Source organism: Strix aluco, chromosome Z (genome assembly GCF_031877795.1).
Source record: "Strix aluco isolate bStrAlu1 chromosome Z, bStrAlu1.hap1, whole genome shotgun sequence".
NCBI lineage: Eukaryota > Metazoa > Chordata > Aves > Strigiformes > Strigidae > Strix > Strix aluco.
In genome coordinates, this window is record NC_133971.1 from 22,161,950 (window position 1) to 22,178,752 (window position 16,803).

Consider the following 16,803-nt stretch of genomic DNA (forward strand, 5'->3'; position numbering starts at 1 on the left):
AGGACTGCTGGTAAATGATGGAAAGCGTCTTGGCAAGCACCCCAGCCAGCTCCTTCAGCACCCTCAGGTGTATCCCCTCCAAAGGATACGACTATACTGTTTAACCATATAGTTATGTAATGCACCTTTATAATGTGATCCAGAGATGAAATGGTCTATATCTTCAGTCATGTCAGCTGGTTTAGGGACAAGATTTTAATGTGCTACTGTATAGGATGCCACTCTTTAGTGCAAAGAACCTAGATGTGTTCTGCCTGCATTTTAGAAAAAGGGCTGCATAAAAGACTTGGTTCCAAATATATTTGAACTGTAAGGGCCATTCATTAACGGATGCAAGACACGTTATGCAGCCACAGCCTTTTAACAAGTCCTCAAGAGAAAAGGAGAAATGACAACCAAAACAGAAGCCTGGCATATAAGACATTCCACAGCCAGTATGTGGTACAAAAGTTAGATGATGATACTAATTTACTGGATTTGCCCTAACAGGAGAAATGCAAACTTTTTCACTACCTATCAACAGTAAAGTTGCAAGAACCAGAAAGCAAGGTGAAACCATATTATTATAGGTACTGCAGTAAATGAGTAATGTATTGACTTACTATCTCCCAGTTTGGGTGAAGTGCTGTTTCCTGGACATGTTAGCAGCTGCTGTGCAGGAGCTCAGAGCAGTGATGCAGCTGGCATTGGAGTCACTGGGTGCTGGGGGAGCACTCATCATGCTTCCTGTTGCTGTCCATGCTATGCGATCTAAATTGGATGTGGGATGAGAAAAGGCACCTGAAGATGCATATTATTGCCAAGGTAGATACTCAAGAGGCAGACAAACATAGGGAATTCTCCAAATCTTTGCATCTTGGCTGGTATTGTTAACACTTAAGACGGAAAGCCATTGCTTGGAATGTGACTGCTGCATAAAAAGTAAAGAAGTTCCAGAGGTGATTCATTTTTCCCACTAACCCTCAGGATTTGATGCAAGTTTTGTTTTTCTGCTCTTGGGGTGATTAGCCTTTGCTGTTATGTAGATGCCAAGGACAGAACCCAGGGAAGCAGAGCAAGCCCTCTGCCATACTTTAACGAGTCTATTTGGAGCTCTTAGAAGACTGTAAAGTACAGGAATGTGGCAAGTGATTCTGACACCAGAGGGAAGTCAGTTAAGAGCAAGAATTCAGCCAGATTAAAAAAAAATCAGTGATCTCAATGTATGTTTTTTAACCAGCTCAAGGTAACAAAATGGATTTCAAAATAAATTCAATGAATTACATATCATTTCACCATTTCAAACTAAAAAACAGATTTAGCCAATTAGTCTCAGCCTTGCTGAAAACTCTCAACTCTCCCTGGTACTAGTATCCAGGAAAGTGTTGCTGAGGAAGTTCAGCATCTTACCTTTCATCAGGACTGCTGTGTTCCCACACCATAGTATTATCCATACACAGTTCAAAGTTGCATTGACATTGGGATTCTTTCTGCAGCATTCCACACAGATTTCTAATAGAGATCCCTGAGATAACTTTGAGAATAAGAGTGTATATATACATATATATGGTGCAATGCACCAAAAAAAAGGAGTTAACTTGAAAAAATAATTTTTCACAGTGCAGGCAACATACCCTGCATACAGCACAGCTGATGTGTTTCCATTTAGATAACTCTACATTTCAGGCTAGTATGGGTATCTCTGGACAGCTCTGTTCAGATGAGACATACTGTCTGTTTCTAAATCTCACCATATTATCAGTCCTCATTACTCTTAAGCTGTTAATTATCAATCCTAGGTCTTAAACGGTATTGTTTCTTTGCAGTCTCCTCTCCAAGAAAACTATGTCTTTCATCTTGCATTTTTCAAATTAATTTTTAATGCGTTATTTTTTGATCATGATTCTAATTTCTCTCTGTGTCTTTCTATTATTTCTCCTCCCGTGTGATGTTTGTAACCTCTTCTCATTCACTATCACCTGAAAATTTGCTCATGTTCCTTTTTGTTATGTTGAAAGACACTTTTCCTTGAGTGTTCCATTTCTGTTTTCACAAACCTGGACTGAAATTCGGTTTCATTTCTGTACTCAAATTAATTTCTAAGCCAACATCAGCTCTTTACGGCAATGAGGGTATTATATCAAAACTGCACAGATATTAATGTTCATGTCCAAGGCTGAAAGTATCTCTACTACATATTAACACAAGAATGTCTTGACACGTCTACTAGCAACACAATGTCATACCACAGATAAAGCAGACATCTTTCTAGCAATTGCTGAGAGACAGAAAGTGGGTGTACATCAGCACAAACCTATCAACTTCAGCAGATTTCTACAGATTTACCCTTTCTGAGAGTCTAAGCATTGTTTTCCTTCTAAATGTTAAAACAATGAGCAGCAAAGTAAATAATCCATACCTATTCTAAGTGTAGCACAATAAAGCAGATAATATCTGATTTTATTCTTAACATGTTTAATTAGAACCAATTAAATCATATTTTATATCCAGAGGTAAAATGGAAAAAACTCTGGCCACAATGAAATACTTTCACAGCAAGTTTGTCACAGATAGCATACACTGAGAGAAATTAAGATCTCATTATATTCCTCTTTATATTTGTGCAAATCCAGGGAAACTTAGTGAGACCAATTATACAGAATGAAACATCCACTGAAGCAACTGTAATATATTTTGTCCAGGTCCAGAGATTGTCTGTTCATTTTGGCATAGGCTTGTCTATTTTAATTGACAAATCACCATAAAAAAGAACGAAACTATTTAAAATATCTATGACATCTAAAACATCAATAAATAAAAATATCAGTGATCAGCTCAAGGAGGTTACAGGGATGAAACTTTGGATATGTCTCTCACAAATCGGTTCACTTTTTTTAAGACCCTTAAAACATGAAGATGTACTTATGATTGAGATTATTTCTCAAAATTACTAAGGAAACTGATCATAGTATCAAAATGACAAATTACTAACCTTGTTTGATGCAGGTGAAGTCTATAATCCAGCTTTCATCCCAAAACATCTTTTGTTTCTGATATTGAAACCACTACAAAAATAAATCAAATTCATTCCTGATGTAGCCCTACTGTCTTTGAAGGAATTGAGCCAGAGATTATTTTTTTCAAATATGAAAGTTTGTAAGTATCTAAACAAAATCTGATGTTTAAGCATCCAACATGTATCTTATAAGTAACATTAGAACCAAGAGTATTAATAACAGGCTTAGAAGAAGACAGCATCTAATAAATACCTTAAAAACTGTACATTCTATATTCTAGAATCTAATTACATGTCATATTTTGCATTGGCTACAAATTCTCTATTATTGTCAATACTTCTTATGCACTACATCTACACCTCAGCCTGGAGATCAGATGAGTAGTTTACATTACCTCATGTAATGGAATGTCCTATGCTATAAGTGCATGACAACACACTACATCCCAACCCCAAGATAAGGAGCAGTACATCTTATATCCTGTAATGGAGTTAGTCCCTGATCCATAAACGAGGTCGTATTATGTCAAATACTCTGGCATGAAGAATATTAGGTAGGGATTCTGTGGCTACTTTGTGAAGAAGGCATCAATCTAATAGCTGATTTTCTGTAGAGCTGACATGCAAAACTAACATAGAAAGTGTAAACACATGCTTTCAAAAGAGGAGCAGCTGTTTCTATACAGCTGTTATAGCTGCAGTCAATACCAAAATGTCAAACCAAAGCAGCATTTTACCATCATTATACCATTTTTTTATAGTGTGGAATTTAATATTGGGAATTACACACACACACTGAAAGAGGTAACAGACACCCAGATAATATGCAAGGAACATGGTGTGGAGATTGTGTTGATATTTTGATAGAAATTTATGACAAATATAGAGCTCACTGAATCAAAATTAAGTCATCCCATTTATTTCAAAAGGTTTTTGAGAAAAGATGTCTACATTTTATGTTGCAAAGGTATGACTTAACAAAGACATATTAGCTAGAAGTGACCACTAGGCTTGCTACAGACACTGATATCAAAGGAATCCTCTCCTCTACTTGAATGATTAAAGATGGCCTTAGTTTCCCAGGTGGTTCTTTTTACATTATATTAATTACTGATCTGGATAAAAGGATCTTTCCTATCTTGTTTACTTATCATCTAAGTAAAACATAAAAAAAAAAAAAAAGAAGATAATACTGCAGAAGTTAGAAGGAATAAGTATATAGAAATGCAAGAACTGAAAAATAAACCTCAAAACCTACAAAAAAATATCAGAAATAAAAATTTTGCTACAAGGTCTTTAGATAAACCTATGCAAGGCCAAGAAACTCCATTGCTCTTTCTAAAATGCCAGTTGTTTAAAACTGTCTGAACTTCTCATCTGTCCGATTACACATTTCTATTAGATCATATGGTTTTACAGGACAGTTACTATAAACACATTGTCACAACTGCCCTGTGCATTATAAATGCTCAAATAGTTTTCAACGCTGCTTCCATTCCCAACTCACAAAGCCACACAGAGTGGCACAAAATAGAGAAAAAAGCCTATTTGTGATTCAGGCCTCCTGCAGTACCTTACTTGGTAGGCCATCAGCCTTCTCCTGCTCATTCCCTCTCAGTGCACTTGCATACTTCAGATGCTCACTGCCACTGCAGTACAAGATGAAAACAGAAGGAATCCCTGAGGAAAGAGGAGCCTATTGATTTACAGCATTTATAAGCCAAACCCAAAGAAATTATGTTACGTACATAGTCAATATAATGACTATAGCTGCCATATTCACCTGCTAAATCCTTGTTACAAAATTCAGAAAAGGATTTTTTATTCAGGATGCAGACACATAAGGAATGTGTCCCAGAAGCACTGTGAAGTAATAAGCCATAATAGCATGCTGTCTTCTCTTTATACAGACATTTTCATTTGAAGGTATCCAAAATTACTTCTTCCATATTCATACACTCCTCTCTCCTCATTCTCTTTTTGTTTTTCCTTCATAAGTCTGTAATAATTTATATCTATTATGCAGAATTAATCACCTTGAACTGAACAAAACTGGTTCAGTTACACTAAGAAAATGGGCTTATTAAGAAAAAAAAAAAAAAAAGAAAAAAGAAAAAAAAAGAAAGATCCTCTTCTCATTATTTCTTTTGAGAATATCCTAAGTTGAATGTTTTCCATCATATTTGGACTCTGAGATTTAATAGCCTCTGGTGGAGCTAATCCCTTTATGAATTCACCTATTTTGTTTTTTAATTTGTTTATACTTCTGGCCTCCATAGGGTTTTGAAGCAGTTTATTTCACAGCAGAGTTTTATTCCAAGTGAAAAGTACTCTTACTTTACTGGCATGCCCTAGTTCCCATGTTGTGAAAAACCTCTTCTTCATTTACCATTGTATATCCATCCTTCTGTTACATTCCTCTTCAGTCTTCTCTCTTACAGGATGGAAAATCCTAGACCAATAAACCTCCCCTCATAAAGAAGCCAAAAGTTGTTTCCCTTCCTTCTGCTTTCTTCCATAGCACATAGGTTCTGGATGCAGAAGAAAATCTATCCCTCTGCTAAGAGAGAGCTCCACTCTAACTAACCAAATCATGGAAGTAAGAGAAAGCAAATAGAAGAGTAGAGAAAGGATACTTACTATGACCGTCAAAATGAAGCCAGTGCAGATTAAACATATTGGTAAGGCAATCGCTATCCTAGCATCAGCAGACAGTGGGCATTCCCCACAATCTGCCGGACAGATAGAGCAGCCTTCTTCTTCCTCACAAAAGCCATCTCCACAGACTGATTAGAAAAGGAAACAAAAATCAGAATATTTTAAGGCAGTTTCATACATCCATGAAGTTGTACTCAGATTTAAACACACGGTTCTTGAGCTGGGAAACTTCAAAGTACCAGAAAGAATAAATTCTGAAGAATCCAGCCAGCATCCCAGCAGCTGAAAGAATAATCTGAATTTTTAAAGTGAAACAGAATCTCTCTGATCAGATTAAATTATGACATCAGAGCCTTTTATATGTTTTGTGTATATATCACTTCATCACTACTGTTTCTCATTGTCCATCTGTTTTTTTCTGAGACTTAAAGTTCCTCAAGGCAGACATTGTCTTTTGTATTCTTTGAACTTAATCCAGCCCTTGAGCTCCTCAGAAGCCAGTGACCCTTCCTCAGCACTAGCAGAAGACACTGGGTACTGCAGAATGAAACCTTGCAACCCATACTTCAAGGACTTTGTTTTCTCCAAGGACTTATGGAAATTATCAGCAGTATCAGATGTGATTTAAAACAAAAGCCCTAAAGGACAAAACTCCTTCTCTCATGTCTTGAATGGTGTTTCAATTTTACCTCTATGACTAAACTAGTATCATGCTGTACTTCAGCCTTCTCAGATGGGCTGAAGGTATTATTCTGTCACTACATAATATATTTTTTAAAAAAAGTCTCAACAAAACAAAATCCACTGCTCAGTAATAATTCTGCCTCAGTCCATTTAATTCCAGTATAATACCAGGATAATCACAGAAGTCACTTCCTGCCTTAGGGGATGACCTGCGTTTTTTTAATTTCTTTTCTGATAAATTGCAAGTTTCCTGGAAAAGTCAGCTGCAGCTTTCTTGAAATGAATAGCAAATTCTATAGATGAACACTTGCATCCACATTGGAGTTGCTTTGGTCCTTTTTTTTTCATAACCTTGGGAAATACATTCTCAAATGTCCAGCAGAGTAGCTAATGAGTACTGTGATGACAATCCTATTTCACCCAGTATTTTTCTTCAGGTTGTGTGTTTAATTTATTAAATAAAGTCCACTGTTAAAATTTTAGGTTGCTAAGAGAATTGTTACAGTTATTTCTGCTTCCCTGCATACAGCTATATTAAAGTGAATGAAAGACGGATGCCTTTGGGAGCAATTGACTTTAAATGGGAACAAGGAAACCAAGATGGGTTTCTACATTTCCAGGATAGTCTGTTCCCCTTCAGATGAAGAGTATCCAAATCCTCACAACATACTAACTGGAAGAATGTTTTCACATCCCCATCAACTGCAGACAAGCCTTGTAGTACCTGAAGCCATTGGTCACGGTATTTGACTTTACCTGTTTGACAAGAGTGGCTTCCTACTGTTCTAGATTCATACCCAGGTTAGAAGCTCAAACACTTTTTCAGATGTTCAGTGTTATGTGAAGAAGAATTTTAGGAAGACTTTTGTGTATTTTCAATGATAAGGAGGGCTAGGAGTCCCTTTTGCTCTTGGTAACCATGCATGAATGTTAAAAGCATTGAGATTTGCAGCCAATAAGCAATTCCCTCACATCTTCATTTTGTATCTTACCTACTGCAGGAAGGACTGTGGTTTTTGCCTCCAGAGCAACTTGCATTCTTCCAACTCTGATGTGTGCGATGAGAGAAGTCACACCCACATGAACTAAAACCACCTGCCAAACAAGTGAACAAAGCAGCAAACATCAAAACTTCACTTGCATACAGTAGGCTGTTATATCAACAATTGTCCCATTATGGTGTCTTGCAAAAGAATATGTGCATTTTTTTCAGAATCAGGAAGGACAAGTGTCCTTGACTGAGGAAGCAAACAGAAGCAGAGAAGACAACTCTTGTGGGAAAGGCAGGTCTGATTCCCCTCCTGGTATGTATTCTTTTCACCAGGCAGGGCTATCAGCTTATGCATTCTGTCAGGTTTGCTTCCCTGTTACTTCTCCTGGGTAGAAGCCCCCTAATGACCATATTAACCTGTAACACAGTCCAGTCAATAGTGGAATATATTGTTACTGTAGGCTATCTGTCCATTTGACAGATTAGGCTATTCTCTTCCCTCCCACCCCATTACTTCTACTAACTACCTAAGGAGTAGTAGTGTCAAAACCTGTTACTTCCAAGTCAAGTCAGTTGGGAATTGATATTACTCAGCCATAAGTATCACTTACACACATAACAGACAAATAAATGAGATGGGGAACATGTACATGAACTGCACTAAACTACTAGCAAGTAAGCTCCGAAAAGAGCAAACCAGGTGAAATCCTATATGCAATAAATACACCTTACCTTGGCAGTCCAGTTTCTTTGGCTCATTTTGCCAGCTGTAGACAAAGTATGAGTAAATATCTGGCCATCATCTGGGATCCATGGACCACATATTCCTCCTCTACCCTTTATCAGACATATTGGTTATGTCAGTAAACCACAACACAATGAAAATCCTAGATCCTCCTCTTTTATTTTCTTAAAATGACTCATGTTCTCTAGCAGCAAATAAAGTGATATTTCATAACCAAATCTATAAAAATGGCAAACCACAAGCAACACTGTTTTGTGATAAAATAAGAGAGAAGCAATTGTTCCTATACTAAGTTAAAATATCACAAATGTTATTTTTTAAAAGATGTGAGCCAAAATGTGGTCCCAAATTTGAACTGCAGTAATTCTATGAAGTTAATACACCTTTTCAAGATTTGCTGTACTAGAACCAGAAACAGAATCATATCCCACTTTTTATACTTTCTCTAAAGGGATTTTATTGCAGTTTCCTTTTTGATATGACAGTTGGGGTTTTTTTCTTTAATGAGGAAGGAAGGCATCTCTTCTGTGCCTGTTTGCAGAGCATTTCTCAGTAAAACTGTTAAGATGTAAACCTCTCAGAAATTGCAACCATAGAGGATTATTTTGGCTGTCTTAAGATCTTGCATTTTTTTGTTTGTTTGAAAAGATTAAGTTTGTCTCCTGACTCCAGATATTTCACAGAATCACAGAATCATCTACTACATCTACTACATCTACTACACCTTTGCACATTTCTTTCAATGCACTGTGAGACATAGACCATATAAAAAGAAATGGAGTTCACATTAACCAAGATAAAATGTTTTAAAAGTCATGACTCTGAAAAAAAAAAAACCAAAACCAAAACCAACAACAAAACGTCCTCTTGAATAATGGAAAAAGCTTGCTTTGAAAGGTATCTTCAATCTTTTACAATGATACTCATAGCCTTCTTTCTGCATGACAGGCAACCTGCTTAGATTTCTAAGCAGGAACTGAAATATTTACAGTACTACAAGGAAGCCAAATGATGCATGTTGGCTACATGCTTTCACCTTTTCCAAGCAGAACTAATTGTGAGAGTGAGAAATAATGGGGAGGTCATCACAGTGATGGAATGCAGAGGTTCTTTACTATGGTTCTAGACAAAAGTTTTGATGTGATGGTTCCAGTGGGGATTCCTCTTTTAAATCAAAGTCCTGGTATTAGCTAAGGCCCCCAGGGAATCATTAATAAAACAACTCCTTGAGAAGGGACTGCCAAGAAGTAAGCTAGAGCTCTTGTGGAGACAGTAAGCCTTCACACAGAAGGGTACATGAAATAGCCACAAGACGTGTAGATTAGATTTTCTATTACACCATCTTTGATCATGAAGAATATGTCAGATTGCTGAAGGGAGATCAACTGGAAAGACAGGGCAACTGTATGAAGGTTATTATGCAGGGTAAGGCTTACCTCACAGATAAAAAAAATTTAAAAATGTGACCCAAACTGTACTGTTAGAGTCAGAATTTTAGTTGCTCATTCAAAGAGGGACAGGCTCTTACAATGAGCCAAGGAAACAAGTTAAGAATGGATCCTGCCTACATTGAATGAAGAAATTTTGTTATCCTGTATTTGGATTCCTTTTTTTGCTCTGATCTAATACAGAAAAATCATTCCATCTCAGAACATATGTATACAGGCTTATTCTACAAGTCACAGCCACTGCTACTCACCCCACTTGACTGCAGTAATTCAAGAAAATCACTCAGGGTCCCCCTATAAGCTGCAGAGACAGTAACACCTTCAACTGACAATTTGCCCTGCTTGCCTTAGAATGAAATGAACTGTCTTTCTCTACTGAGTGTACAGAGATCTGAGTCAAGTAATCTCAAAGAGATGAAACCGGCCCCACTAATCATGAGAGATTCTGAATACTGCCTTGTCCAAAAAAACAGCCATGTGCTTTGCAGCCTCAGCATCCAGTGCAAAACAAATCTAAAACTGACAGATATCCCCACAGTGGTTTTAGTGAACTATAGATTTGGTCTAACTGTAATCACAGAAAGAGTTCATAAACCTGAACCCGGTTATTACAATCCAGTAGCAAGAACAGAGCACATGATGCTGCACCTTTATACTAACCATGAAGGCCAAAGGACAGGAGTGAATGTTGGCATGGTAGACACAGCAGTTCTCCCCATTTGCATCTTTCCAGCTGGCTGGGCATTCGTGCTCCTCGCAGAATTTCTTTGCAGCAGTAGCATTGCTAGCCAAGCAGCAGAGAGAGAGAGAAACTTTTATATTCATTCCTGATTCCCCCAAATTGCAACAAGCACATGAGAGCCTGTTCTTTATGCTGCTCAGAAAAATTAGCAGCAAAAACATATGCAGTGAAATAAACAGTTACACCATTTCTTTCTCTTTTGTTTTGCTTCTGGTTGAAGTGCTCCTGGAGCAATCAAGATTGCTGTCAGCTGGACCACTGTCTCCTGCCATGCAGTAGGGACTTCTGACAGATACTATGCTGCAAGCAGGCACCAACCTCCACTTCTCTCCCCAGACTAACTTCATGACCAGATGGGATTACTCAGCACTGCTACATCTAGCACAGAAGAAGATAGCATTACTCTACTTCCACTATCAGAAATATGTGTCCCTGGCTACTTTCATTCTCAGTGTTTTCAATTATGTACCTTCATCTATGTATGTGATATATACGTATCATTCAACTCCAGTTTTCACTTCACAATGCAAACAGCCAAGGAAAATAACTATATTGGACAATAGTATCAGATACAATACTTCAAACCAAAATTTTAGAGTGAAATGTGGACTTTATGAATAGACTGTTCTGCAAAAGAAGGTGGGCCTTTTGAAAGCTCATCCCTGAAAGACAAATGTAGTTACCTGGAAATGTCTGATATAACACTTTTTCCCACTGTTTCCTCAGTTACACTTTCAGTTGGGTATCACTCTAATAAATCTGGCTTCAAAATACAGTAATTTTCCACAAACATGTTTTACTCAGTAGATATAGCCAGACTTAGTTGTAGGGTTTAGTTTAAATCACAGAATCACAGAATCATCTAGGTTGGAAAAGACCTTGAAGACCATCTAGTCCAACCATTAACCTAACATTGACAGTTCCCAACTACACCATATCCCTCAGCGCTATGTCAACCCTACTCTTAAACACCTCCAGGGATGGGGACTCCACCACCTCCCTGGGCAGCCCATTCCAATGCCTAACAACCCTCTCTGTAAAGAAATGCTTCCTAATATCTAGTCTAAACCTTCCCTGGTGCAACTTGAGGCCATTCCCTCTTGTCCTGTCGCTTATTACTTGGTTAAAGAGACTCATCCCCAGCTCTCTGCAACCTCCTTTCAGGTAGTTGTAGAGGGCGATGAGGTCTCCCCTCAGCCTCCTCTTCTCCAGACTAAACACCCCCAGTTCCCTCAGCCGCTCCTCGTACGACATGTGCTCCAGACCCTTCACCAGCTTCGTTGCCCTTCTCTGGACATGCTCCAGTAATTCAATGTCCTTTTTGTAGTGAGGGGCCCAAAACTAAACACAGTCATCGAGGTGCAGCCTCACCAGTGCCGAATACAGGGGTAAGATCCCTTCCCTGTCCCTGCTGGCCACGCTATTTCTGATACAAGCCAGGATGCCATTGGCCTTCTTGGCCACCTGGGCACACTGCTGGCTCCTGTTCAGCCGGCTGTCAATCAACACCCCCAGGTCCCTCTCTGACTGGCAGCTCTCCAGCCACTCCTCCCCAAGCCTGTAGCGCTGCTGGGGGTTGTTGTGGCCCAAGTGCAGCACCCGGCATTTGGCCTTAATGAAACTCCTCCAGTTGGCCTCAGCCCATCGCTCCAGCCTGTCCAGGTCTCTCTGCAGAGCCTCCCTACCCTCGAGCAGATCAACACTCCCACCCAACTTGGTGTCATCTGCAAACTTACTGAGGGTGCACTCGATCCCCTCATCAATGTTATGCACTTGTGATGGATCTCTATAAAGCAATGCCAGAACAACAGAATTTATTTTTCAGTTTGTTTTTGATGAAAGAAGAACTAGTCAGCAATGAGTAGATTTAAGACAGAAAACTGTATTATAAGAATTAAACACAAACATAGGGGATCAGGTTGACATAGATTGTATTTATAGCCAGATTTATAAATGCGTAGACATACCTGAAACCTGAGATAAGCAAATTTGTCAAGTCCCAAGACATCTAAATAGATAAAATATTAAAATCTATTGGCCTTTGAGTTCATGCTGGGAGTTAAAAAAAGTACTTAAGCAAGTTGGTGCCTAATTCTATCACATATTTATGTCTGCTTTTTGCAATTTATCCTGTATTCTGTATTTTTTATTCAATATCTTCATCATGGTTTCACCTAATTATGCTGATATCCATACATTGGCTTGCCAGCCTCAGTCATATTTGGGTCAGCCACTGTAAGTTTACGAGTCAACCTGTTAGTGTTCTAGTTAAAATGAGGTGCACATTTGACCCCTTTGAAAAACTGCAGCGTAGATTTCTCTCTTTTTATATATTTGCCATCTGTCTCTATGTGCAAGATATGTGTAAGTACACAAAGAGCAGAATTTTCCAAATTCCTTGCTGTTTTAAGGGAGTGGGTCCCTGAAAAGACTAGAAAAACAGATTAACTTCCAAGCAGTGAAAAAATCTGCTTTATGGTTAAGTTCTTAGAACTATTACTAGCTATATATTTCAGAAAATGTGATAAATTTTGCAAAACTGCAACCATAGTACACAGATGATCAAAATACAGTCTTTCAACATGAAAAAAGATCTCTGGATAACAGCTTTTACAATCCGAACTTTGCAATGTGAACCCTCAGACTGGCAGAGGAAAATGTGAGTTTTTCCATAAACATATCTCTTACACTATCCAAGTACAGCACAGAAATACAGCTGCAACCTCTGTCCCAAACATCACTGTATATGGGTGGACAACTGTTATGTACAGACAAAAGTGTAAAATCAGAGTGTATTAGCCTTTTAGTGATGTGGAGTTGTACATATAAACATTCTGTATTTAACCTCTGTCCTCTACAGTTACCAACACAGTCTCTGAGTTGATATATAAGCTTTTGGACTGATTTCAATCCCACCAAAACCAAAAAAAATTCATCACTTAATTCAGTGGATTCAGGGTTGGGCCAGCCTCTTTTTCATATCCGTGTTGTGCACTTCAAACACACTTATGATTAAAATGAGTATAAGACACAGTTAGTTTGGGAATCGTGCTTAAACTTCAGTTGTAGATTCCTTGTGGTGATCAGAGCTGCACTGAGACAGTAATGCAGACACGGGATGACATGCCCTATCCTTGACCATGTGGGCAAGCATGCCATGATGGCTGCTCTGAGAACAGAGCCATTGCAGAGGGGAAAATATCACGCCAAGCAGAGCTATAAAAGACATCAAGAGATGCAGGAATTAGCGAGGAGCCCCAGAGTATGTGTTCCTGGTATGTCACTGAAAATGTACACACAGAATACCCATATACTCATGATCATGAAAGCATTTTTATAGGAGGTAATACCTGTGAGAAAGGATTCCATTTTGCACTGCATACTGATAAAAGCTGTCTGAAGCAAAGACTGCATAGGTCACATTGAAGAATTCCCCACTCACAGCCTTTTCTGGAGGCCTTTGCACCCATGCCATCTCCAGGCCTAGAAACAACACAATCATGGGCTATACTTTTGCTATAATTTTCTACTTTACAGATGCATACAAATGTAAAACTTTTTCTGTAGTGATTTTCATCTATTGTTCCTACCGCTTTTTATGAGCCCAAAACAGTGATCCATTTTAGTGGCTATATAGGTAAACACAAATGCAAATTAACTGAACACTTCTGACACTCAGTTAGAAAAGAGCAAGCAATTGGAGAAATATGACAAAGAATCTGGTCATCTTATGTAGAGTAACTTTGCTCCCACTACAATGCAGTGTTGCTTGTCCTGATACATTTGCTTTCCTCTTTGATCAGGCAACAAACATTTCCCTGCATTCTTGCCTGCTTTCACTGAGGCACACCTCATTATGGAAGAAGAACAGATAACTGTAGCAAACATGAAATTTAGTCAAAACCCTTAACATCATGAGACATAAATTATATATACTAATAATTATATATTTAAGAAAGCATTCTCATTTTATAAAACCATATCAAGTCTAGAACAGATCTTTTCATACTGTTGGATGAAGGTTTTAATTCACACCACATCAAATTACTTACATCATGCAAGTGTGTAGCTTTCAGTTTGTCAGGAAGTTTTAAATCCCTTCTGCAGGGGATAGGTAAATCTGCCCTTACAAGAGATCTTCACTTTTTTGTTGTTGTTGTTCAATAATAAACTCTTTTATTACTCTGGAGTTGTTTTTACAAGTGTATTCTTCACTTGCACTGTTAGTGAAGCTGCTATTTTCTCCCCTAAACATAATTCCTTTTCAGATATAAAGAAGCAAATTGTAAAATAACCTCTTGATTTCACATCTCCATTGAAAAATAAACCCTCATTATTAATGCTAACACTATGAGAGAAACTACAATGCAAAGATTTACAAAAAAACACTAGTGTGATTTGCACTAAGAGGTAAGAGAGCTGAGCTTCAGACAATGTATGAGAATGAAGGGAAAAGGTCAGCATAAATTTCAGTTAAATTACTTTCTACTTCCCTTTAAAGGTCTCACAAAGATAAACAAAACTTTCAACAATAGATACTTCCACATCTAAATGCTTTGAAGAGCTTGTGTTAAATCCACAGCAATGAGGCTACATATATGCCTCTTGCTTTGCTTTTAGTAATGTCCAGAAGATGACCAGGAAGAACCACAGAGAAAGTCAGGGTAGAGTTTGGAGTTCATTCTAAAACTGGTTGTAAAGGGTATATGTTAATTAAACAACCCACTCATATTAGTTTCCCTTGTACTCAGTTCACACGATTATTAGTAAGAGTATCTTTAAACAAGTCATCTGTTCTGATAAATAGTTGTTTCAATGTTAAAGCAATAGTAAATTCAAACAGGGATAAAAGTCTTAATTGACAATCATCTAGATAGACTTTGAATTTCACTGTTTCAACGGAACTGTTTGGAAGACGTTTAACTGTAATGAGCTCAGAGTGCGACCCAGCAGTGTATTTCCTGGAGTGTTTTATCAGTATTAGTTACTCAAGTGTTCTTTTTTTTTTCTAAAAACTCTATTGATACACATTGTCTCTGGTCTTATCTTTTACAGCATAAACAAAAGTGTACCTTTACATCAGTTGTTTATCAGTTACAGAGTCACAAAATCACAGAATAGTTGAAATTGGAAGGCACCTCTGGAAATCATTTGGTCCAAAGCAGGGTCACCTAAAGCAGGTTGGTCTAGATTTTGTCTAGTTGGGTTTTGTAAATCTCCAAGGATGGAGAAACCACAACTGGTTTCTGGGCAACCTGTTCTACTGTATGATAACCCTTACAGTATAAGATTTTTCTTACATTTAAATTGAATTTTCCATATTTCAGTTGCTATTTATTTATTTTTCAATCTTGAACAATAAATTTCTAACATAAAGAATTATTTTTTATTATCTCATAATGTTAATTGATTTTTTTAAACTGACTGGAATAATTGGTTAAAGAGCTCAGATTTTTTTAAGTACCCATGGAACACAGTTTTGAGCAAGGTGGAAAAGCATGACGCTTAGAATCAATGATTTTGCTTACTGACTGGAGGGTTTAAACACAGTCCACTTTTGAACTGACACTACAAATTTTCAGCAATGACTCAATAGAATTTGCTGCAATGCAGAGCTGCCTGCCTGCTTTGTTTGGATGAAGTTGCATTTGGTTTTCTAATGAGAAATAAAATGTTTCTTTCTGGGGGAAGGAATTCAGCTGTTGCTATTACTTTTTCTTCTGAAATCAATGAATACTGGACAAATAATTGCTCTGAAGTACCTTTTGGTTGTTTTCTTTCACTTATTTCTCTAGAAAAAGAAGTTGTTACTGATTCAGATGCTTTCCACCATGCATAACATTCATCATAACTTAGGTGTTACTCTGAGTACTTCAATTTTGGGTTTTCAACCATTCCCCAAGCAAGAGATGATCTATCTTGAGCAGCTTTCACTCACCTCCACAGTCCAGCATGTTATACTCATCTGGTTTTTCCAGGGGCCAACAGTCATAGTCTTTGTTATCTAAATCATGCCACCCCTCCACTAATATCACCTGCAAGAAAAAAAGCGTACAAATAGACTCCAGAAGACAGTATAGGAACAGGGGAAGGATCAGTTCCATCTTCAAAGTTTATATTTCTTCTAAAGAAAGCAGACCAAATACAGAAACATAGCCTGGCATATTTTGCTCTCTTCAACTTCTGGAGCAAAAAATGACAGTTTCCTAGGGGTATACAAACTGTATCAGTATATTATTTTGATCTAGACAGAAATTACCCATGAAACAATGAGGGGACTTAGCTAATCCTTCTCTTGCAAAAAGTCTCTGCAAAGAGCAGGTGTTTCTAGGATCACATGCAGAGAGACATTTGATTTAAAGAGGTTTTTTTGTTTGCTTTTAAAATGACAAAACCCCCCTCCTCCAAACTTCTCAGTTTCTTTTAATCTTTTACATCTAAACTCCTTGAATGAGTCATTTTTTATTATACCTTTATAAAACAACTGTTAATTATATAAATGTTAAAATATATAATTATAGGTATATTAATATTGCATAA

The 16,803-nt window shown here is 37.6% G+C and overlaps 1 protein-coding gene across 1 annotated transcript in view; it reads right to left on the reverse strand.

The window, feature by feature from the left end:
* The window catches only part of LOC141918767 (atrial natriuretic peptide receptor 1-like), a 46,705-nt gene that overhangs the window by 19,345 nt on the left and 10,557 nt on the right, over positions 1–16,803 (reverse strand). The window contains exons 3-11 of the mRNA XM_074813634.1: positions 16,202–16,298; positions 13,614–13,746; positions 12,438–12,446; positions 10,182–10,305; positions 8,061–8,165; positions 7,330–7,432; positions 5,636–5,781; positions 2,972–3,044; positions 603–750 (exon numbers count right to left, since the gene is read on the reverse strand). Coding sequence (XP_074669735.1) covers positions 603–750; positions 2,972–3,044; positions 5,636–5,781; positions 7,330–7,432; positions 8,061–8,165; positions 10,182–10,305; positions 12,438–12,446; positions 13,614–13,746; positions 16,202–16,298 — 938 coding nt within the window. The remainder of the gene's footprint in view (positions 1–602; positions 751–2,971; positions 3,045–5,635; positions 5,782–7,329; positions 7,433–8,060; positions 8,166–10,181; positions 10,306–12,437; positions 12,447–13,613; positions 13,747–16,201; positions 16,299–16,803) is intronic.